We start from the raw sequence: 24,455 nt of genomic DNA, 5'->3' as shown, positions 1-24,455 counted from the left end.
ATGAAATCATAGTCCCATGTGCCTATCTGTGCCCTCAGCTTGTCTCTTATTCCTCCGGCTCCTTGCATTAAAATATATTCCATTTAGCCTTGCTAAACTCACTTCTTTCTTATCTAGCCTATGTTTCCTCTGCTTTCCAGACTCAATTACCAGTGTTTTAACTTCTAATTCCATCTCAGCTTCTCTCCCTTCTGAACTTTTCAGGATCCCATCCCCTTGCCAACTTAGTTTAAATTCACCTCAGCAGCATTAGCAAACCTCCCCTCGAGGATGTTGGTCCCATTCCTGTTCAGATGTAACCCATCCAACTTGTACAGGTCCCACCTCCCCCAGAAACGGTCACAATGCCCCAGGAATCTAAAGCCCTCCTTCCTGCACTATCCTTCCAGCCGCGCATTCAGCTGCTCTATCCACCTGTTCCTGTACTCACTACTGCGTGGCACCAGGAGTAATCCAGAGATTACTACCTTTGAAGTCCTGCTTTTCAATTTCCTACCTAACTCCCTAAAGTCTACTTGTGGGACTTCATTTCTCTTTCTTCCTATGTCATTGGTCCCAACATGGACAACGGCCTCTGGCTGTTCACCCTCCCTCTTCAGAATGCCCTGCAGCCGTTCTGTGACATCTTTGACCCTGGCACCCGGGAGGCAACATACCATCCTAGAGTCACGTCTGCCACTGCAGAAGCGCCTGTCTACTCCCCTCACTAAGGAATCCCCTACCACTATTGCCCTTCCACACTTCTTCCACACCCCCCCCCATCAACAGGTGGACCACCCTTAGCTCTGGCTGGGCTCCACAAAGGAACCGTCACTCACCATTTTCCAAGGCCGATAAATGGTTTGCAAGCAAGAAGTACGCAGGGGATTCCCCCAGTACGTGCCTGGCCCCCTTCTTCTGTCTGGTGGTCACCCATTCCTCCTCTACTTGCACTTCCTGAAGTTGTGAGGTGACCACATCTTGAAACATGCTATCCACGAACCTCTCAGTCATTTGAATGCACCGTTGTGCTCCCAGCTGCCGCTCAAACTCCAAAATCCAGAGCTCGGGTTGCTTCTGTCGGAGGGACCTCATGCAAGTACGGTCATCCAGACTGCCAGGAGTATCTAGGATTTCCCACAAAGCCACACAGGATGTGCAAATCATGGGCCTGAGCTCCCCAGACATATCTTAACCAAATAGAATATGGACCACAGCTTTTATTTTACCCTTACTCCTACTTGAGCATAGACTAGATGATAGATCCTCTATGTAGACTAGATCCCCTAGGTGCTGCTGACTGCCTGTCTTATGGTCATCCTCTCGCATTCTCCTCTAGGTGCTGCTGACTGCCTGCCCCAGGGTGGTCCTCTTGCACTCTCCTCTAGGTGCTGCTGACTGCCTGTCTCAGGATCCTCCTCTTGCACTCTATATAATTAGAGTGATGCTTGAGGTGCATCATCAAATCAATGTGAGCTTACCACTATATCTACCAATCACTACTTGATTTAGGACAGTGCAAGACAGTGGTAATATATCAGTGCAGCTCTGCTGATATGCAACAAGAATAAACATGCATTGTGTTATTGCTGTGCATATTATCTTTGTGATATTTCAAAAAAAATCTGTTCCAATCGCTGTATAAGCACTAGCTTGCTGATCAAGACAAACTAAATAATTAGTTAAAATAATACAATTTGCAAAGTCTCATTGCAAAAGAAGCTGAGCCCACTTAATGTGCTGTTACCCTTTGTGTCATTGATATCCCAATAACTGAATTGTAGGGAACATAACCTTTTTTACAGTTCGGCATGTGTGGAATTCATGCAAAGAAATTATGTTTGATCTATGCTTTTATATTCCATCAGCAAGCTCTAAGAATAAAGTTAATTAGAACAGTTTGCAAATCTTGAAGGACAACTAAACTCAAATTTTAACATAATGTGGGCTGAAAGGTCATTTCCATTGTGGTACATTTTTATATAACTCCAGTTGAATAATGCTCCCAGCATTAAAATAGTGTGCAGATCAGTGAGATGTTTTTAACTAGCTCTACTGTTACTTTATGTTAACCCTTATCTGGCTGAATATATTGGAATTCCTCATGTGTTACATTTATCCATGGTAATCGATAATTATAAATGTCTAAATTACTCCTGCCTGTTAAAGCATACATTCTAAACTTCACATTTGTTTCATAAATAAACTAATATAAAAAATCTCTTGGGATATAGGCATCATTTATTGCCCATTTTTAGTTGCCCTTGAGAAGGTGGTGGTGAGCTGCCTGTTTGAACCATAGCAGTCCATGTGGTGGAGGTCCTTCTACAATGCCGTGAATTCGAGATTCCAGGATTTTGACCCAGTGACAATGAAGAAATGATGATACTGTCCAGGTTGGGATTCTGTATGTCTTGAAGTAAAATTTGGAGGTGATAGTGGAGGAAGTGGGTTTGGGAGATGCTGTTGAAGTTTCTCTACGCTGCTGTTGTGAATTCTGTGGAGTGCACACTTCAGCCTGTTGGAGGGAGTGGATGTTTAAGGTGGTGAATGAGTTGCCGATCAAATAGACTGCTTTATGCTAAGGATTTGGGTGGCATTGCAGCTGCACCCATCCTGACTTGTGATTTGTAGATTGTGGAGGGACTTTGAGGAGTAAGGATGTAGGACACTCACAACCGAGTACCCAGTATTTGGCCTGCTTAATTAGCCTCAGCATTTATCTGGCTAGGCCAATTGAGATTTTGGTCAACGGCTACCGTCAGAATGTTGATGGTGAGGGTTTTGTCGGTGCCATTGAATGTCATGCCTGAGGAAATGTTTAGACTCTGACTTGTTGCAGATGATAATTGCTTGACATTTAACATGACTTTAATGTCACTTGCCACTTATTATCCCAAGACTGATTATGTTGAAGTCTTGCTACATATGGTCATGGATTGCGTCATTATCTGAAGATTTGCAAATAGAATACTGGGCAGCCCACTTCCAACCTTATGATGCAGGACACGGCTTTGATGAAGCAAGTGAAGATAGTTGAGGTAGATTGGTACGTTGCTGTGAGGAATTCTGCAATTATGTCCAATGGCTGAGATGATTGGCCTCAATAACCACAACCATCTTATTTTACACTAGATATGTCTTGAACCATCGAGAAATTTTCCTTCTGATTCTCAATTAACTTCAGTTTCAGTTCCTTAATCCCACGCTTCATCAAATGCTGCCTTGATTTCAAGAGCATTCACATTCACCTCAGCTCCTGAAATTATCTCTTTTGTCCATGTTTGGATCAAGGCTGTAATGAAGTCAGGAGCTGAGTATTGCTTCCAAATCCAAGATAGCCATTGGTGAGTAAGTGCTAATTAATTGCAGTGTTGATAACTTCTTCCATTACCTCACTGATAATTAAGAGTAGGTTGATAGGAAGGCAATTAACTGGACAGGATTTCTTCTACCTTTTGTGGACAGGACAAACTGGATAATTTTCCAAATTGTAAGGTAGATGTCAGTTGTAGCTGTAATGGGACAGCTGGACTAGAGCAGGGCGCAGGAGAGGGGTGTGCTGATGGTGCCAAACACCTGGGCGGCGGTAGGAGGGGAAGGTAATGCAGTTCAGACTTGGTGTTTTAAACTGAGTTCTCAAGTCGTCCAGTTTGAGGAGCCAGAGTTTCAGACCTGAAAGACCGGCTTTAAAAAATTGGAACCAGCAGCCTGAGAGTCATTTTTTTTTAAAGCCTGTCAGGTCAGTTTCACTAGTTGCTGTACTGTTGCATCTGACCTGCAGGTAGCTTTGTGGTTCTGATTATTTTTAAAACCCTGCCAGAAAACAACAAAGGTCAACACTGCAGCAGCTGTCATGAGAGTGCTGTCGGTTGAAAAATGGTAAGTGAAATCCCTGTAATTTCAGAACCAATTGGATGCTGTGTGTGGAGGTGGGGGGGGAGGAGGGGATGCGGTATCAAGGTTGGGAGGGGGGGGATGAGGTTGGAGGAGGGGTTGAAGTAGATTGGAAGCGGGTGAGATGGGGCTGGAGGAGTTTGTGGGGATGGGTTGGGGGTGTTGGAGTGGGTAGGAGGAGGTAGGGTTGTGATGCTGGAGGAAGATTGGAGGGGTTGGGGGTAGGTTGGGATGTGGGTGGGAAGTTGTGCAGAAGATTGGTGGGGAGGGGGTTGGAGGGAGGTTTGAGGGTGGGGTTTAGTACCCCAAAATTAAATACTGTACACTTCTCAAAATTCTTCTGAATTTAAACCAGCATACAAGTAGCAGCCTAAATGTTTATTATTCCTTAAAGTAGACACAATTCTGATGATATGTTGTGTTTAGTTACCAGAGGCTTGAAAATCTTGTGCTTCATCAAAATAAATACAAGAAACTAAAAACTGGGTGTGATGCAAGACAGGGTGTTGACTCACTATTGCCCATATTATTGCCCTTGCAAAGTCTGGGAATAAAAATCCCTGTTTGTCACTAAGAGATTGCTTAAAGAAATGTTTTACAAATTCTTACTCCATCCTAGGTTGACCCCACCCTGCACCATCCTGTTTTAAAATCTAGCGGGAGGTGGTCACACTGTGCGACTAAAATTTCTCTGCGGGTGAGGATTCCTAATCATCCATTGTAACTTTGGGGAAAAAAATCCATTGAAATCGCAGAGAAACAGCACAAACATTTTTTTAAAGAAACCCAACCCTCTGACTTAAGTGCATCTAGAAATTATTTCTCCCAGGATTTTGCCGTCACACTTTTTTTTCTGATGGAGTTTCTTACTTATTTATGACATTTTTCCACTTAATCTTCCTGTTTCTCTCTCACCTCAAACAATAATTTGAATTAAAAAATACTATTTGCACATTTTTTTAATGCAAATGTAATGCAACATCATATGGAACTTGTAGATAGGCTGTAAATTCAGAGCACAGCACAAATGTACAACAGTGCATTGGTACCAGAGAAGTCAGATTGGTAAGGTTGTATTAGCTACAGATTTAAATTGTTTTGTAAATGTAGTGATTTCTTTGTAGCCGCTTTCCTGACATTGGTTGATTGCTCTGTGATTTAATTATCTTTAGAGACTCAGCATTGGGCCTCCAGTTTCACCATTGCTAGTTATTCTACCTACTCCATGCAAGTGTAATGAAAGAAAGACAAGACGTACACTTATACAGCTCATTTTCTGATGTCCCAAATCACTTTACAGCCATTAAAGAACTTTTTGGGTTGTAGTCACTGGTATAATGTAGGCAATGTTATCAAATGGCAGAGCAGGATTGAGGGGCCAAATGGCCTACTCTTGCTCCGAATATTCATATGCCATTCTGGATGGTTGAGATGAGCTGGGCTTTGACGGCCTTTGTCATCCATAATTATCTTGTGAACACAGAGTGGAATCATGGCTAGAGTTCTGTTTAATTTGTTGCTAATGGACATCTACTTTGTGCAGACTTTGTGGGGTGAAATTGCCAAGATAGGAGTGCGTAATTGGCTCATAGTGAATCAATAACCTGTTTTACATTGCACATCATTCTCAAGATTCTTTTCCATTGACTTCAATCTTGTCCTTTTGTCTCCTTAACTATTATCCTATTCTATCTTGGTGCTGTGTGAGGTATTGAAATATTGTGATAAAGTTATGTTGCATAGTAGATATTGGAAATAAATATATTTTAGTGAGAAGCAATGATCAGCAGAGCCTGCAGACTTGTTGATCAAGAAAATGCAGATACAACTGTGAACCATTTAAGCTTTGTCCTCTGGCTTCTTAAAAGTTGTGTCACACAGAGACACCTGAGGGCTCCAATGCTTTTCACTGACAGTGGAAACCTATGTTGTTTAATCATTCCGTTTTGTTGTTCAGGGATCATTTGATCTTTTTACCCTGTGAGATTACTGATAAAATAGAATTCAACTACATGCCATGAAATAATAACTATGAAATAATTATATTGAATAATATCATGCACCCAGGTAGAAGAAAGTCATCTTCTGCTTCTACAGAATGGACAAGATTTTGAAATATGAGTTTACTGTCACCATTTCCATATGGTACAATGTGTAGAATATGTTAATGAGGGCAGAGGCAGTCACTGAAATCTCTGTTATCATCTGCACAGTGTTAGAAATAACTAATGGGATACTTTCATGTCGAATTAACAATATTGCACGAAGCTGTTAAAGTAAAATCTACACTCTCTGGTTTGTTAGTAGTCATGGTGGAATCACCTATAAGGTGCACATAGACTAACACTGCATTATATCGTTACTGCTCTTAATACTCATGACCCATGCTGCATATATACTGGGCAATATTTAACTCGTGGAATAAAAGGAAAAGCAGGCACTTGGTTAAGAAATTGGCTAAGTGACAGGAAACAGAGTAGTGATAAATGGTTGTTTTTCAGATTGGAGGAAGGCCTGAGGTAGAAGTCCCCAAGGGTCAGTGTTGGGACCCTTGCTCTTCTTGATATATATTAATGACCTAAACTGTGGTGTGCAGGGCATTATTTCAAAGTTTGCAGATGATATAAAGATTGGAAACATTGTCAACTGTGATGAGGATAGCCTTGAACTTCAAAAGGACATAGACATATTGATGGATTGGGCAGACAAATGGCAGATGAAATTCAATGCAGAGAAGTGTCAGGTGATTCATTTTGGCAGGAAGAATATGGAGAGATAATATAAAATAAAGGCAGAGACTCTAAAGGAGATGCAGGAACAAAGGGACCTTGGTGTATTGAAGATGGCAGGGCATGTTGAGAGAGCAGTTAATAAAGCATATGGTTTCCTAGGTTTTATTAATAGGGGCATTGAGTTTAAGAGTAAGGAGGTCATCTTAAACTTACATAAGACACTAGTTGGGCCTCATCTGGAGTGCTGGGTCCAATTCTGGCACCATACTTGAGGAAAGATGTGAAGGCATTAGAGAGGGCACAGAGGAGATTCACAAGAATGATTCCAGGGATAAACAACTGTAGCTATGAGGTTAGATGGGAGGGGTTGGGTCTGTTTTCCTTGGAGAAAAGGCTGAGAGGTGACTTGATAGAGGTATTCAAGATCCTGAGGGGTATGGACAGGATAAATAGTGAAAAACTGTTCCCAATCAAGGGAGCATCAAGAATAGGGGGCACAGATTCAGAATAATAGGCATAAGGAGTAACTGTGATGTGAGGAAAAGATTTTTCACCCAGAGGGTGGTTGGCATCTGTAACAAACTGCATGGAAGGGTCGTGGAAGCAGGTTCGATTGAGGTATTCAAAAGGGAATTGGATTGCTATTTGAAAAGAATGAATGTGCAAGGTTATGGGGATAAGGCCGGGGACTGGGATTAGGTAGAACGTTCTTTCAGCGAGCCAGTGTAGACTCAATGGGCCGAATTGCCTCCTTCTGCACTTTAAAGATTCTGTGATATTTGTAACCAGATACCAATAATGGGCATTATCATTTTACCTTTCTGTGATTGTTTGATGAATTGCTTGGTGAATCCTGAAAGGGCAAAAAATATGAAGCATGATTGAAGGTGAGGGTTAAAGTGGGGAGGGGGGAATAAGAGAAGTGGAAACCCAAGAACCACCAGGGCCAATGATTTCACCCCTGGCCCTGGGCTCGATCTGGGGTGCAGGTTTTCAAGTATTAAGTCAGGATGCTGTTAGGGCCCATAACCATGGATTTGTCCCGTGAACTCTCATATTTCTTGTGGAGTGTAGTGAATCAAATTGACTGAAGACTGGCTTCTGTGATGGTGGGGATCTGAGCACTTAGCACTTCTGACTGAAGATATTGCTAAGTCTTGACTTTTGCACTCACACGTTGGGCTTTGCCATCATCAGGGATGGGGATATTCCTGGAGTCGCCTCCTTCTTTCGTTGCTTAATTGTCCACCACTATATTCATGTCTGGATGTGGCAGGACTTTAGAGTTTTAACCTGACCTGGTGGTTGTAAGATTATTTCGCTCTGTCGACATGTATGCCACTTTTTAACTGTTTAGCATGCATGTTGTAGCTTCACCAGTTTGGCACCACATTTGAAGATATACCTGTTACTACTCTCCTATGCTCCTCAATAAACTAGGATTAGTTGTCAAGCTTCTTGGTGATGAGAAGAAGCTGGTTACACATTGTAATGGAAAAAATCTTGCTGCTGATGACAGCCACAAGCACTTCATAAAGTTCAGTTTTGAGCTTCTAGATCTATTCTTAATCTATTCCTTTTGCAATAGTGTGAGTGCTACAGATGGGACTTGGTCTCCTATCAATACTATCTCCAGTAGGTAGCTTTGTGTGGGCAAGATCAAGTAGGGGAGGTGGTGGTGTATTGTCACTGGACTAGTAATCCAGAGACACAGGGTAATGCTCTGGGGACCCCGGTGTGAATCCCACCACAGCAGATGGTAGAATTTCAATTCAAACAATCTGAAATTAAAACTGTAATGATGACCATGAAATTGTTATCGATTGCTGTTTAAAAAAAAAAACCCAACGGGTTCACTAATGTAAATTAGGGAAGGAAATGTGCTGTCCTTACCTGATCTGGCCTACATTTGACTCCAGACCCACAGCAATGTGGTTGATGCATAAATGCCCTCTGAAATGGCCTAGCAAGCCACTCAGCTGTATCAGAAGCAGTAGAAAGTGTATAAAGAGTGAAACCACCCAGCATCAACCTAGGCATTGGAAACAACAATGACAAACTCAGCACTGTTGACCCTGCGAGGTCCTCCTTACTAACATCCTACCCAATGATAGGACAATTCCAGCAGAGGTGGCAGCACAGTGGTATGCAGTCGGGAGGAAGTTAGCCTCGGAGCCCTCTACATCAACTCCGGACCCTATGAAGTCTCTTGGCATCAGGTCAAACATGGGCAAGGAAACCCCCCTGCTGATTACCACGTACTGCACCCCCCTTCTCAGCTGATGAATCAGTACTCCTCCATGTTGAACACCACTGAGGGTGGCAAGGGCAACCAATCCCACAACCAGCAGGTCAGACCTAAGCTCCGCAGATCTGCTACATCTAGTTGTGAATGGTGGTGGACCATTAAACAACTAACAGGAGGAGGCGGCTCTACAATAAAGGAGGACCCCAGCTCATCAGTGCACAAGATAAGGCTGAAGCATTTGCAACAAACTTCAGCCAGAAGTGCTGAGTGGATGATCCATCTCAACACGTCTGGATGTCCCCGGCATCGCAGATCCTAGCCTTCAGCCAATTTGATTCACTCCTTGTGATATTAAGAAATGGCTGAAGGCACTGGATACTCCAAATACCTGACAGTATTCCATCAATAGTACTGAAGGCTTGTACTGCAGAATTTCCTGTGCCCCTAGCCAAGCTGTTCCAGTACAGCTACAACACTGGCATCTACCCGGCACCAGTACTGATATCACTGGCATCAGTAACCAACGTAAACTGCTTTGCAAAATCAGGTGGTGTTAATACAGCTTTCAAGCTGCCAAATGCATCCTGACACTTCTGTGTCTATTGCAATTTTTTGTTTTTTTTAATCATTCAGTCAGCACAGCAATGGCACTGTTGTAGTTTGGCATGAATTTCTGATAAAATTCGCTCATGCCTAGAAATCTCAAAACTTCCCATTTCATTTCAGGCACTGGGAATTCCACAATAGCTTTAACTTTTGCATCTCATGGGGCCACTTGACCATGTCCAACAGTGTGGCCTAAATATGAAGCTTGCGCTTTTGAAAATTCACAACTAAACTGGCTCCCTGCAGTTGATCAAACAGTTCCTTTTAAATGTTGTAAATGTTATTTCCATGTTTGACTGATTGCTATTAAGTCATCAATATAAACAGCACAATTGCTCAGTCCCTCAGTCACTTTGTTTGTTAGTCTCTGAATTGTTGCTGGTGCATTTTTCATACCAAAAGGCAGTACTTTGCATAGCTTTAGACCATCCGGCGTCATAAAGCTGATATCTCTTTTGCCCTTTCCGATAAGGATACTTGCCAATATCCTCACAGCAAGTCAATTTTTGTGATAAATGTTGACTGTCCTACTTTCTCAATACAACCTTCTAATCGTGGAATAGGATATGAATCATCTTTTGTTACTGCATTCACATTCCAGTAATCGATACATAGGCTTTGTGATCCACCCGGTTTCGGCACCATTACTATAGGTAAATTCCAGTTATTGTGACTGGGCTCTATGATGTCATTTTGAAGCATGAATTTAATTTCTTTCCTCACTTGAGCTAATTTCACTGGATTTAATCTATATGGATATTGCCTTATTGACTCTGAATTCCCCACATCAACATCATATACAGCTGTTTTCCCCAGTTTATTTCCACAAATTGCTTTATGTGACTGCAATAGCTCTTTTAAATCAGTCCGGAAGGTAATCCAGTATTACATCTGGATTCTTAAGCATTCTGTCATTTTCCAATTTAATCAGAGGAAGATCAATTTCACAACTCTTAATTTCTACCTTTGTTTCCTTACTTACAACTACCAATACCACCCTCCTATTCTCTCGAAGTATTTTTTGAGCATATTTACATGGCACACTCGCTGCCTGTTCCTTCATTCTGGGGTACTTATTTTGTAGTTTACTTCACGCAGGTTCTTTTCAATCTGATAAGGTCCACTAAACCTTGCCTTCAACGGTTCACCTGACACTGGCAACAATACTAACACTTTATCCCCGGCCACAATACTACGAGCCGTTGGCCTCTTGCCTGCCTTTGCCTTCATCATTTGTTGAGATATCTTTAAATTTTTCTCGTTAATTCACTCTTTCCCTTAATCACTCTCTCCCTGAATTCTGTCATGTAATGCAGGAGATTTGTTTCAGAACTCTTATTCACTAATTTCTCCTGAATCAGTTTAAATGGTCCCCTCGCTTCTTGACCATAAATTAACTCGAAAGGACTGAACACTGTTGACTCATTAGCGGTGTCCCTAATAGCAGATAACAAGAATCCCTCAATCCCAATCATGTGGATAGTGTTGACTATATATTTTAATCATAGTCTTTAAATTCTGATGCCACCTTTCTCAGGCACCTTGTGGGTCATGGTGATAGGCTGACGACCTAAATTGCTTTATTCCTCGGCTGTTCATCACTTGCTTAAACAGCTGTGACACAAAATTTGATCCCTGATTTCTTCTGGTAATCCATATCTTGTAAAGAATTTGGTTAACTCCTCTACAATCACCTTTGCTGTAATTTTTCCTAAAGGTATTGCTTCTGGAAATCTTGTGGACACATCCATGGTTGTCAGTAAATACTGATTTCCATTTTTAGACTTAGGGAGGGGTCCTACACAATCAATTAGGACCCTGTTAAAAGGTTCCTCAAGTGCTGGAATTGGAATTAAAGGTGCAGGCTTAATCACTCCCTGAGGCTTTCCTGACATGTGTGACATGTTTGACAGAAGTTGATTACATATTTACATAGTCCAGGCCATTAGAAATGTTTTTGTATCTTCGCTTGAGTTTTTCTAATTCTAAAGTGTCCAGCCGTTGGAATTTCATGAGCGACTCTCAAAATTTCATTCCGGTACCCAGATGATATTACTACTTGTCCTCTCCTGTCTTCAAATCACTTTTTAAATTTACCTTACACAATAAAATAGGTTTGACTTCGCCATGGATTCCTTTAGTTAATATTTTCTTTTGCGATAACCCTTCTGGACAACAGCTAGCACTATCCCATAACATTTTTACTATCATTAGGTTTTCTAAATCTGCAGCTTCCCTGCTGATTACCATATGACCCTTTTCCTCCACTTAACTTTATGTAAAATATCATACATATTGGCTAAAACAGCAGCTTCCCTGATCTTTTTGCTTTGTCTCTCATCTAAATATACCTTAATGTTTACTCGAATATTATTTGTAAATTTTTCCATAATCATAACCTCTCTTACATTTTCACAAGGCTTATCCAACTTTAACTTAAACCATTGGTCCCATTATGGTCCCATAATTTATTTTTCTCTTGCAAATGTCTGATTAAATATTTTCCTTAATGTCTTAAACTTCAACTGATAAGCTTCAGGGACAAGTTCATAAGCACTTAATATTGCCGCCTTTACTGTTTTGTAATCTGCAGACTGCTCCTCTGATAAGCTTGCATACGTATTCATTACTGTACCTGAAAAAAATACTTTGTAACATAATGGTCTTGGCCAATTCAATTTCATTGCTACCTTTTCAAATGAGGTCAAATATCTTTTACCTCCATCCTCTGTAAATTGATTTTTTAACTGAAGATTTTTAGTTAAATCAAATTCCTCAGAGGAATCAAAAGCACCATCTCTCCTTTTTTCCTTGATTCTAAGGTTCACTTTAGACAGTTCATACTGTCTAGCTTCTTTCTCTCTGAAGTTCCCTATCTCTTTCCCTCTTTCAATTACTAACTTCTCTCTCTCAAGTTCAAGTTTAAGCTTTCGCATTTATATCTCTTGTAATCTTTTCCTTTCCCTGCTCCTCTCTTTCCCATTGAAGTATCTTTTTATTTAATTTACCCTTTTATTTTTCTAGTCTTGTCATTTCTCTTTCTTTCTCTTTCTAACTCAGGTTTTTTCATTTTATTTTTCCCTTCCAATTCAATTCATTTCAGTTCTTTTGCTTACTCAAATTCAAGCTTCTTCATTTGCAACTGAAGTCTTACTATGTGCAGCTGTGACACACTAGTTTCAGGTATCCCTTCCTCCAACTTCAAATGCTGGGTAAGTATTTTAACCATATCAGCCTTACAAAATTCCATTTTTATCTCTACCTGCACTTTCTCTGCTAATTCTTTCAACTGAGTTTAGTCAGAGATTTCAAATATTCCACAAATACATCTTCCACTCCCAGAAAAGTTGTAGCAGTTGCTTAAATCATCTTGCAGTCTAACCTTTTAAAACCCCTCAACACACAACACCTGAGTTCAGCGTTCTCGTACTCATTTCCCTTGAATCCACAAGCTCCAACCCAATCAAGGAATTATAATAATCCTGCAAAAAGCCCCAAATTTATTATGACCACAGCTGGTGTTGATTGCTGTGCAAGACAAATCCCAGATGGAAACTTGGCTTATAGGCCACCGCCTTTTTTCATATTCTGATAACGAAAAGAAGTCATGCCAATCTCACCAGCTGGAGGTCCAGTAAAACTTTTAGGTTTTTTAAAATTACAAGTAAAAGTTTTATAAACAAAAACAAGAAAACTTAAGCACACATGATCACAGTTACACAATTAAGATTAGTCTTACAAAACATTCCCCCCAAAAACTTGATCAAACCCACAAATAAACACTTCCAGGCATCACTCCCTTATAGATGTTTAAATATGAAAGAAATGCAGTAATATTACACAGACAACTGCTGTAGCATCAATAAAGGTGACCTTTACCCTCCTCTACTTTATGAATTCACTTCAATATAAATTTGCTTGCTGTAGCCCAAGACTTTTCTGACTTGACTGACTTGATTCAGAATGCTTTCTATTTCCAGCCCAGAGCTCCAGCTTTCTCACCAGCTCAAATAATTTCAGCTATCTCCAGTTACCTCCAGCTTAACAGCTATCCAGCTCACTAGCTAACTCCAGCTATCCACAGTAACTCGAATACACTTTTTTACCTTTCATCCCAGCCCCATTGTTCTCGCACCCTTTTGAAACTCAAACCCTCCCAAATATAAAATCTTTCATGTATCCACATTGTCTTTGCTTTGGGTCAATAAAAATATAATATCCCCAGTAGTATTTACCTATAGACTCCACAAGATGCAAACATTTTCATTGGCTCCTCTGACTCCCCCTTTATGTTCAGGGACAAAACTCCCCACTGGTTGGAATCATACCTAGCACAAAGGTAGATGGTTGTGGTTGTTGGAGGTCAACCACCTCAGACCCAGGACATCTCTGCAAGAGTTCCTCAGGGTAGTGTCCTCGGCCCAACCATCTTCAGGTGCATCATCAATGACCTTCCTTCTATCACAAGGCCAGAAGTGGAGATGTTTGCTAATGATTGCACAATGTTCACCATTCGTGACTACACAGATACTGAAGCAGTCCATGATCAATTGAAGCAAGACCTGGACAATATCCAGGCTTGGGCTGACAAGTGGCAATTAACACTCGCACCACAAGTGCTGGGCAATGACTATCTCCAACAACAAGTGAGAATCTAGCCATCATCCGTTGACATTCAATGGCATTACCATTTGCTGAATCTCCCACTATCCACATACTGGGGATTACCATTGACCAGAAACTGAACTGGACTAGCCATATAAACACTCTGGTTACAAGAGTAAGTCAGAGGTTAGAAATCCTGCGACGAGCAATTCCCCTCCTAGACCCACCAAAGCTTGTCCACTTTACAAGGCACAAGTTAGCAGTGTGCTGGAATACTCTTCACTTGTCTGGATGCGTGAGCTCCAACAACACTCAAGAAGCTTGACACCATCCTGGACAAAGCAGCCCGCTTGATTGGCACCCTATCCACAAACATTCACTCCCTCCACTACCGACACACTGTCGTATCAGCGTGTACCATCTACAAGATGCATGCAGGAACTCGGCAACACTACTCAGACAGCCCCTTCCAAACCCATGACCCACACCATCTAGAAGGACAACGATAGCAGATACATGGGAACACAACTAACTGCAAATTCCCCTCCAAGGCACACACCTTCCCAACTTGGAACTATACTGCCGTTCCTTCACTGTTGCTGGGTCAAAATCCTGGAACACTCTCCTTCATAGCACTGTGTGTGTATCTATGCCACATAGACTACAACGGTTCAAGAAGGCAGCTCACCATGACTTTCTCAAGGGCAGCTGGGAATGGGCAATAAATGCTGGCCTAGCCAGCGACACACATCCCATGAACGAATATGGAAAAAAGGTTGTTCCCTCCTGTTGGTTCTCACTTTGTGCCACAAACCCAGCCTGCCAGCTATGTTCTTCAGGATTCTGCCAGCTTGGCAAGTTGGTAATACTACAACCCTGCAGGTATTTTAATTTTTTTTTAATATATGGGATGTGGGCATCACTTGCAAGGCCAGCATTTGTTGCCCATCACAAGTTGTCCTTGAACTAAATGTCATGCTAGGCCATTTCAGAGGACAGTTAAGAGTCAACCACATTATTGTGGATCTGGAGTCACATGTAGGTCACACTGATTAAGGATGGCAGATTTCCTTCCTTAGAGTATATTGGTGAAGCAAATGTATTTTAACTATTACTGAGACTAGCTTTCAATTCCAGATTTGATTAATTGAATTTAAATTCCACCAGCTGCCATGGCTGGATTTGAACTCAAGGATTAGCTTGGGACCCTGGATTACTAATGCAATGACATTACCACTATGACACCATAAGACCATAAGACATAGGAGCAGAAATTAGGCCATTCGGCCCATTGAGTCTGCTCCGCCATTCAATCGTGGCTGATAAGTTTCTCAACCCCATTCTCCCGCCTTCTCCACATAACCTTTGATCCCCTTACCAATCAAGAACCTATCTATCTCGGTCTTAAATACACTCAATGATCTGGCCTCCACAGCCTTCTCTGGCAACGAATTCCATAGATTCACCACTCTCTGGCTAAAGAAGTTTCCCCTCATCTCGGTTGTAAAAGGTCTTCCCTTTACTCTGAGGCTGTGCCCTCGGGTCCTAGTCTTTCCTACTAATGGAAACATCTTCCTCATGTCCACTTTATCCAGGCATTTCAGTATTCTGTAAGTTTCAATCAGATCCCCCCTCATCCTTCTAAACTCCATCGAGTATAGACCCAGAGTCCTCAAACGTTCCTCATATGTTAAGCCTTTCATTCCTGGGATCATTCTCGTGAACCTCCTCTGGACACTCTCCAGGGCCAGCACATCCTTCCTGAGATACGGGATCCAAAATTGCTCACAATATTCTAAATGTTATAAAGCCTCAGCAGTACATCCCTGCTTTTATATTCTAGTCCTCTCAAAATAAATGCCAACATTGCATTTACCTTCCTAACTGCCGACTCAACCTGCAAGTTAACCTTAAGAGAGTCCTGGACTAGGACTCCCAAGTCACTTTGCACTCCAGATTTCTGAATTCTCTCCCCATTTAGAAAATAGCCCATGCTCTCTTCTTGCTACCAAAGTGCATGACCTCACACTTCCCCACGTTGTATTCCATCTGCCACTTCTTTGCCCATTCTCCTAACCTGTCCAAATCCTTCTGCAGCCTCCCCGTCTCCTCAATACTACCTGTCCCTCCACCTGTCTTTGTATCATCTGCAAACTTAGCCAGGATGCGCTCAGTTCCTTCATCTAGTTCATTAATGTATAAAGTGAAAAGTTGTGGTCCCAACACTGACCACTGTGGAACTCCACTAGCCACCAGCCGCCATCCTGAGAAGGACCTTATCCCCACTCTCTGCCTCCTGCCAGACAGCCAATCTTCTATTCATGCTCATACCTTGCCTCTAACACATCTCCCCATAGTGTATCCAGTGCCTTTGTTCATATGAGTTGAAAGATATCTCTTTAGTACGCCAGGTCATCTTCTCAGTTAACTATGATATGTAATCATGTTTTCATAGGGGTGGGTAGGAAGGAAAGTGGGGTTGAGGCCACAACCATATTAGCCATGATTGTATTGAATGTCAGAGCAGGCTCGAGGGGCTGAATGGCCTACCCCTGCTCCTAATTTATATGATGTTCGTGTGAATGCATTGCACGAAGCTAGACAACAGTGGAGAGGTGTTGGAGGAGCATGATGTGGCCAACTATGTCACAGGCTACATCGGGATCTAGAAGGATGAGGAGGGAAAGTTTCCTTTTTTTCCTAGTCCCATAGCATGTTATTTGTGACTTTGACGAGAGCCATTTTAGTACTGTGACAGAGGTGGAAAGTTGATTGGAGGGATTCAAACATGGGAGTTCAAGGAAAAATGGGAATGGATTTGGGAGGTGACAACACGTTCAGGAATTTTGGAGAGGAAGGGGAGGTTGGAGATGGGGTGTTAGATTTGCAGGGATGGTGGGGACAAGAGTTGTTTAATTAAGGGGATGGGTGATGATGGCAGATTTAAAGGAGAGTTTGGAATGAAAGCACATTTGATCAGGCCAAGGGGTAAAAATATTACAATGATGCCAAAAGTTGTAGCTGATGAATATGAACATTGGAGAAAAAGGTGAGAGAGAGACATTTAGCTCAAGTTGTTGCAGAAGTCAGAGTCAAGCCCCCTTGAGATTCTGTCTGCCCCCATTTGCAGCAAATGTCATGGCGGGCAGGAGGGGATGGTGAGAATTCAGCAGAGGGGAATGCTGGTGGGGGGGGGGAAACAGAAGTTCCTCCTGGAACCCCATTCCTTACAACACTGTGGGTGTACCTACACCACATGGACTTCAGCGGTTTAAGAAGATAGCTCCCCACCACCACCTCAAGGGCAACTCAGGATGGGCAACAAATGCTGGCCCGGCCAGCGAAGCCCACATCCCATGAATGAATTTTACAAAAAAAAGACGTTAGGGTGAGGTTGGGAGGGGTGGTGAAGATAACGGGGGGGTGAGGTTGGGAGTGGTGCGGCGAAGATATTGGGGTGAGGTTGGAACGGGGGACAAAGGTGTCAGGGTGTGAGGTTTGGAGGGGAGGGGTGAAGGTGTTGGGGGGAGGCGAAGGTGTTGGGGTGGGAGCGGGGAGGTTGAGGGGGGGAGGCTAAGTAGTTGGCGTGTGAGGTTGGGATGGGAGACAAAGGTGTCAGGGTGAGGTTGGGATGCGAAGGTGATGGAGGGGTGAGATTGGCACTGGTAAAGATGTCGGGGTGAAGTTGGGAATGGGGTGGCGAAGGCGTCGGGCTGAGGTTGGTACAGGGGGAGCAAGCGTGTTGAGGGGAGAGGTTGGGAGGGGGAAGACGAAGGTGTTGAGGGGAGAGGTTGGGAGGGGGAAGGCAAAGGTGTTGAGGGGAGAGGGAAGGCGAAGGTGGCAGGGCTGAGGTTGGGAGCGGAGAGGCGAAGGTGGCGGGGCTGAGGTTGGGAGGGGAGAGGCAAAGATGTTGGGGGCTGAGCTTGGGAGGGGCGAGGCAAAGGTGTAGCGGGTGAGGTTGGGAGGGGCGAGGCAAAGGTGTAGCGGGTGAGGTTGGGAGGGGCGAGGCAAAGGTGTAGCGGGTGAGGTTGGGAGGGGCGAGGCAAAGGTGTAGCGGGTGAGGTTGGGAGGGGCGAGGCAAAGGTGTAGCGGGTGAGGTTGGGAGGGGCGAGGCAAAGGTGTAGCGGGTGAGGTTGGGAGGGGCGAGGCAAAGGTGTAGCGGGTGAGGTTGGGAGGGGCGAGGCAAAGGTGTCGGGGGGGTGAGGTTGGGAGGGGCGAGGCAAAGGTGTAGCGGGTGAGGTTGGGAGGGGCGAGGCAAAGGTGTCGGGGGGGTGAGGTTGGGAGGGGCGAGGCAAAGGTGTAGCGGGTGAGGTTGGGAGGGGCGAGGCAAAGGTGTAGCGGGTGAGGTTGGGAGGGGCGAGGCAAAGGTGTAGCGGGTGAGGTTGGGAGGGGCGAGGCAAAGGTGTAGCGGGTGAGGTTGGGAGGGGCGAGGCAAAGTTGTAGCGGGTGAGGTTGGGAGGGGCGAGGCAAAGTTGCAGCGGGTGAGGTTGGGAGGGGCGAGGCAAAGGTGTCGGGGGTTGAGGTTGGGAGGGGCGAGGCAAAGGTGTCGGGGGGGTGAGGTTGGGAGGGGAGAGGCAAAGGTGTCGGGGGGGTGAGGTTGGGAGGGGAGAGGCAAAGGTGTCGGGGGGGTGAGGTTGGGAGGGGAGAGGCAAAGGTGTCGGGGGGGTGAGGTTGGGAGGGGAGAGGCAAAGGTGTCGGGGGGGTGAGGTTGGGAGGGGAGAGGCAAAGGTGTCGGGGGGGTGAGGTTGGGAGGGGAGAGGCAAAGGTGTCGGGGGGGTGAGGTTGGGAGGGGAGAGGCAAAGGTGTCGGGGGGGTGAGGTTGGGAGGGGAGAGGCAAAGGTGTCGGGGGGGTGAGGTTGGGAGGGGAGAGGCAAAGGTGTCGGGGGGGGTGAGGTTGGGAGGGGAGAGGCAAAGGTGTCGGGGGGGTGAGGTTGGGAGGGGAGAGGCAAAGGTGTCGGGGGGGTGAGGTTGGGAGGGGAGAGGCAAAGGTGTCGGGGGGGTGAGGTTGGGAGGGGAGAGGCAAAGGTGTCGGGGGGGTGAGGTTGGGAGGGGAGAGGCAAAGGTGTCGGGGGGGTGAGGTTGGGAGGGGAGAGGCAAAGGTGTCGGGGGGGTGAGGTTGGGAGGGGAGAGGCAAAGGTGTCGGGGGGGTGAGGTTGGGAGGGGAGAGGCAAAGGTGTCGGGGGGGTGAGGTTGGGAGGGGAGAGGCAAAGGTGTCGGGGGGGTGAGGTTGGGAGGGGAGAGGCAAAGGTGTCGGGGGGGTGAGGTTGGGAGGGGAGAGGCAAAGGTGTCGGGGGGGTGAGGTTGGGAGGGGAGAGGCAAAGGTGTCGGGGGGGTGAGGTTGGGAGGGGAGAGGCAAAGGTGTCGGGGGGGTGAGGTTGGGAGGGGAGAGGCAAAGGTGTCGGGGGGGTGAGGTTGGGAGGGGAGAGGCAAAGGTGTCGGGGGGGTGAGGTTGGGAGGGGAGAGGCAAAGGTGTCGGGGGGGTGAGGTTGGGAGGGGAGAGGCAAAGGTGTCGGGGGGGTGAGGTTGGGAGGGGAGAGGCAAAGGTGTCGGGGGGGTGAGGTTGGGAGGGGAGAGGCAAAGGTGTCGGGGGGGTGAGGTTGGGAGGGGAGAGGCAAAGGTGTCGGGGGGGTGAGGTTGGGAGGGGAGAGGCAAAGGTGTCGGGGGGGTGAGGTTGGGAGGGGAGAGGCAAAGGTGTCGGGGGGGTGAGGTTGGGAGGGGAGAGGCAAAGGTGTCGGGGGGGTGAGGTTGGGAGGGGAGAGGCAAAGGTGTCGGGGGGGTGAGGTTGGGAGGGGAGAGGCAAAGGTGTCGGGGGGGTGAGGTTGGGAGGGGAGAGGCAAAGGTGTCGGGGGGGTGAGGTTGGGAGGGGAGAGGCAAAGGTGTCGGGGGGGTGAGGTTGGGAGGGGAGAGGCAAAGGTGTCGGGGGGGTGAGGTTGGGAGGGGAGAGGCAAAGGTGTCGGGGGGGTGAGGTTGGGAGGGGAGAGGCAAAGGTGTCGGGGGGGTGAGGTTGGGAGGGGAGAGGCAAAGGTGTCGGGGGGGTGAGGTTGGGAGGGGAGAGGCAAAGGTGTCGGGGGGGTGAGGTTGGGAGGGGAGAGGCAAAGGTGTCAGTGGGCGAGCTCGGGATGGGAGAGGCAAAGGTGTCAGTGGGCGAGCTCGGGATGTGGGAGGCGAAGGTTTGGGGAGTGAGATTGGGAGTGGGGTGGTGAGGGTGTCGATGGACGAGGTCGGTGGGGGGAGTCGAAGGTGTCGGGGGGTGAGATTGGGAGTGGGAAGGTGAAAGTGTCGGGGTGGTGTCTGGTTGGGGAGGGCGAATGTGTCAGTGGGGCGGGCCAAATGTCAGACGGGTGATAAGGTTGGTGGGGGGTGCAAGTATTGGGTATTAGAGTAGGAGGGGGTCTGAAGAGGGAAAGTGTAACTTGGGCAAATGCTGCAAGTGGAGAGGTAGCTGTAAGGGGACAAGAAAGTGTAAGGGAGGGCGTTTCAGAGGGGGCAGATGTCCGGGGGAGGAGGGAGTATAGGGAGGAGGGAAGGAGGGAAGTGTAATTGGGGGGGAGAGGACAAGGTTGAGGGCTGTCAGTGGCAAAGGGAACTCGGAGGGAGTGGACAGCTGCTGAGATTCCTGAGTGGATGACCCAGAGGTTTCCAGCTATCTCTCCTCCTCCCTTCAGGTGCCCGAGAGCCCAGGCCTGACTCCTTGAGGGGAAAGAGCACCTGGAGGGACATTAAATGCCCTGCTTCCCCCTCGTGTTGTCACTGTAGGACTCACCCATGGCTACTGCAGTGGAGTGCAGGCTTGTGCGCATCTGAGCATTCTGCTGGACCAGGGTCTCCATGACATCTGCCATTCTTCCCATGGAGACTTACGTGTGGACACCACATCATCAGAGATCAGGTGGATACACTGCTCCAACTTGCGTGCCACTCTGTTTAGGGCTTCCAACAGCTCTGTGTGATGTTTTCCTGCCTTCTCCACGATGACTTAGAAGGCCGAATCCAGAGGCTGTTCTTCTGACTCAGGCCTGACATGCTTCTTCTCCAGCAGTTCTCCAAGTGCCTGGGAGCTCGGCTGAATCTGCCTCCTCCTGCTGCAGACATGAGTCCGTGCGGGGAACACCAGATTGTGAACCTGAGCCTGCTATAGATCTAGGTCCCATTGAGGCGGTGTCTCTACGCTGGTGGAGGGTGTGGGTAAGCGCTGTGATGGGTCTTCCAGGCTGCTTATCTCCACCTCTTCAACGAAGGACATTTTCTTCGCTGGAGGTGAGGACCTGGATCGAGCTGAGGGACTGGCTGGCTGCGGATGCCGGTCGCTTGTCAGAGCTTCCTGTGAACCAAAGTGGAGATAATTAGTGCACGGCCAAGAGCACACTCAGTTGCTTGAGAGAGAGCTGATGTGGTGCAGGACCCTCACATGGGTGTTTGCCACTGACCTCACCGTCCTGTTGTGAGCCAGCTTCTCCTGCATGAAAACAGATGGAGAGAGCGTGTGAGCAGGACACATGCCACGGCAGGTGATAAGGATGCGTGGAATGTTTGTGTGATAAGCAGAGCCATGGAGGGTGATGAGTTCCAGAGGATATGAGCCTTATGGAGATGTGAGGGTGTGTGAGAGAGTTAGTGGTGTTGTCCCTTGAGATGTGAGATCCCTATGGATGTGTGATGGGTTTGGGAGTGTGTGAGTTGAGTGATGAGGTGGTTGACTTATCCTGGTGGAACTGATGAGACCATTCATCCTCTTACTGCATTGGATGGCTGACCTCCTGTGCTTTGTTGGTGCTGACCGCCGCTGCCACCACCTCCCCAGGCCGGATTGGTGACTCTGGTGGGCCTTCTGTGGCCTGAACGGAGGTAGAGGAGTTTGAAGTGGCCTTCCACAGCATTCAGCAGGCCCCCCAGAGAGGCATCATTAAATTTGAGGGTTGCCGTCACCTTTGCTTTCAGGGCCATCTGTAGCCTGGAGCAGCCCTGGCCTACCAGAAGTAGGCTGCACTTTGGTGTGCTTTAAGTATGGCGGAGCGATGAAGCACTTGAGGTCACAGTGTGGCAGTCAAACCCGAGCCTGCCCGCCAGTGATGTGTGTTTCCTGTGAATGCATTATTAATGAGGTGGGACACGCCGGGAAGCAGACGATACGGTGGCTGGCAGGTAAAGGGTTGCTTCTCACGCCCGCTACCGCACTTAGTGCAATTCTGAGACGATTCAACCTTAGTCTACAGCACAATTTGCCATCATGAAGGCTCCTCATGTTTGTGACAAACACAATTGATTTGGTGACTGGAAAAATTAATACTGGTTTGTGCTCTTATTTGTCCCAAGACACCTCTCCTTCAGGTGGCATTGCATAACATGACATTCACCAAAACAGTAGCAGGTCTAATGGCTAGCCTATGCTGAATTTGGTAATCTCATCTGGGGAAAAAAGATGGAAATGCTACAGTTAGCCTCTAGTCCTTAGGCTGAACTAGGGAGAAGTAGACCAAAGTTCGCATTCATGATTCGTAACCAGTGACTGATTAGTAATTAGTGAAGCCTGTTTGTGTATACAACAAATTGAGGATAGGATAAGAATGGTCTCTGCTGGGATAACAGTTGCTTAGCAGTCTGTTCAATCACACATGAAGGTGAACCAGCTGGGTGATGTGCCTTAGCAATCTTAATATGTGACACTGTGTCAGGGCAAAGGATTAAGGAAACCAGTTTGAGTAGAAAAATAACATTGTTGAACAGTATAAAGAGCATCTTGCCTTCGATGTCGCTGCTGACTACCAAACTTGAAGACAAATTGGATCATCATTGATGTCCTCACCATGATGAATCTCAGTAAGATTGCTTTCTTTATCTCCTTTACTTATTTTCCAGGTATGAAGAACTGCTCTCGTATCATCAGACCCGCCAGTTCTCTGCTGCTGTTGGTTTAAACAGAATGCTTTTAATCTCAGGGCTGATGCAGCCCCCAGTCTTGGGAGCGAATATTTCTGAGGATTTTATGAGAAGACAGGTAAGCAGTCAATTTTATGTTCATATACACAATAGGGCATATTTATTCATGAATATCACAAATCCTTGAGCATTGTAAATCTGCTGTTGTGTAAATGTGTCATGGCAAGATTGATGTCACTGGTTTCCAAAGCTGTTGTTAGACAATTGCGTATCCACTTAGTCAGAGCTGATTTCCATAGTAACACGATGCTCGATGCTTCTGCTAATGACAAAATAAGTACAGCACTTAACTGCATAATTCGAAATTGTGGTGTAAAATGGGAGGGGGATTAAATAGAAAGAAAATTGAGGAGAATTGTAAAATGAATCCAGTGTATTTCCGTATGCCAGCATGGTATGTAACAAATGAAGAAGCATAATCCTGTGAACTTGAGCTGCACTAGGACATTTGTTTTTTTAAAATCTCAGTGATTAATTATCATCTGGAGAGAGGAAAAATAATAGTGACTGATGGATGTCTAACGGAGCTTTTCCATAAACCATCCTGAAGTCTACAAAACAATTCTTATTAGACCTGAAGCACTGAATTTACAGCTTTTAATTGAATTATAGTCCAAACTGAAAGGTCACTTTACGAGTCCAAGGGTGTGAGTTTTTTTTTAATCATTCTTGGGATATGAGTATCTCTGACAAGGCCAGTGTTTATTGTCTATCCCTTGCTACCCTTAAAGTACCTGTGAGCCACCTGCTGGAATGCCTGCAACCCATGCCTGGGACAGGTAAATCCACAGCGCTGTTAGGGATGGAGTTGCAAAATTTTAACCCAGTGACAGTGAAGACTTGGGAGGGGAACTTGCAGATTATGGTGTTCCCATGCACCTACTGCTTTTGTCCTTCCAGGTGGTAGAGGGCGCTTGTTTACAAAGTGCTATTGAAGGAGCTTCAATGAATTATGATAGTGCACCTTGTACACTGCTGCCTCTGTGCACTGGCGGCAGAAGGAGAGTGAATGTTTAAGGTGGTGGTTATCATGCCAAACGAGCTCGCTGCTTTGTCTTGGATGGTGTTGAACTTCCTGGGTGTTTTTGGAGTTACAGTCATAAAGTGATAACAGGGAGGCAGTTGCATAGTAGTGGTATGTGGACTAGTGTTCCGGGGACCCAGGTTCGAAACCCTCCACGGCAAATTTGAATTCAACAAAAATCTGGAATTAAAAGTCTGATGGTGACCACCATTACAGATTGTCATAAAAACCCATCTGGCTCACTAATGTCCTTTTAAGGAAGGAAATCTACTGTCCTCACCTGGTCTGTCCTACATGTCACTCCAGACTCATCTGCAATGTGGTTGACTGTTAAATGCCTTCTGAACAAGGACTTTAGGGATGGGCAATAAATTCTGGCCTAGCCAGAGATCTTATATCCCATGAATGAAAAAAAACTATAGCATAG

At 45.8% G+C, this 24,455-nt stretch overlaps 1 protein-coding gene across 2 annotated transcripts in view; it reads left to right on the top strand.

Annotated features, from left to right (window-relative positions):
* Window positions 1-24,455, top strand: part of si:dkey-122a22.2 — a 289,414-nt gene that overhangs the window by 155,569 nt on the left and 109,390 nt on the right. For both annotated transcript variants that reach the window (XM_041189080.1, XM_041189081.1), the window contains exon 8: window positions 22,924-23,062. In XM_041189080.1, coding sequence (XP_041045014.1) covers window positions 22,924-23,062 — 139 coding nt within the window. The remainder of the gene's footprint in view (window positions 1-22,923; window positions 23,063-24,455) is intronic.

The sequence above is a fragment of the Carcharodon carcharias genome, chromosome 6, assembly GCF_017639515.1.
Source record: "Carcharodon carcharias isolate sCarCar2 chromosome 6, sCarCar2.pri, whole genome shotgun sequence".
In the NCBI taxonomy this organism is placed as follows: Eukaryota; Metazoa; Chordata; class Chondrichthyes; order Lamniformes; family Lamnidae; genus Carcharodon; species Carcharodon carcharias.
The sequence above is the reverse complement of the archived record's forward strand: the minus strand, read 5'-3'. Positions and strand labels throughout refer to the sequence as shown.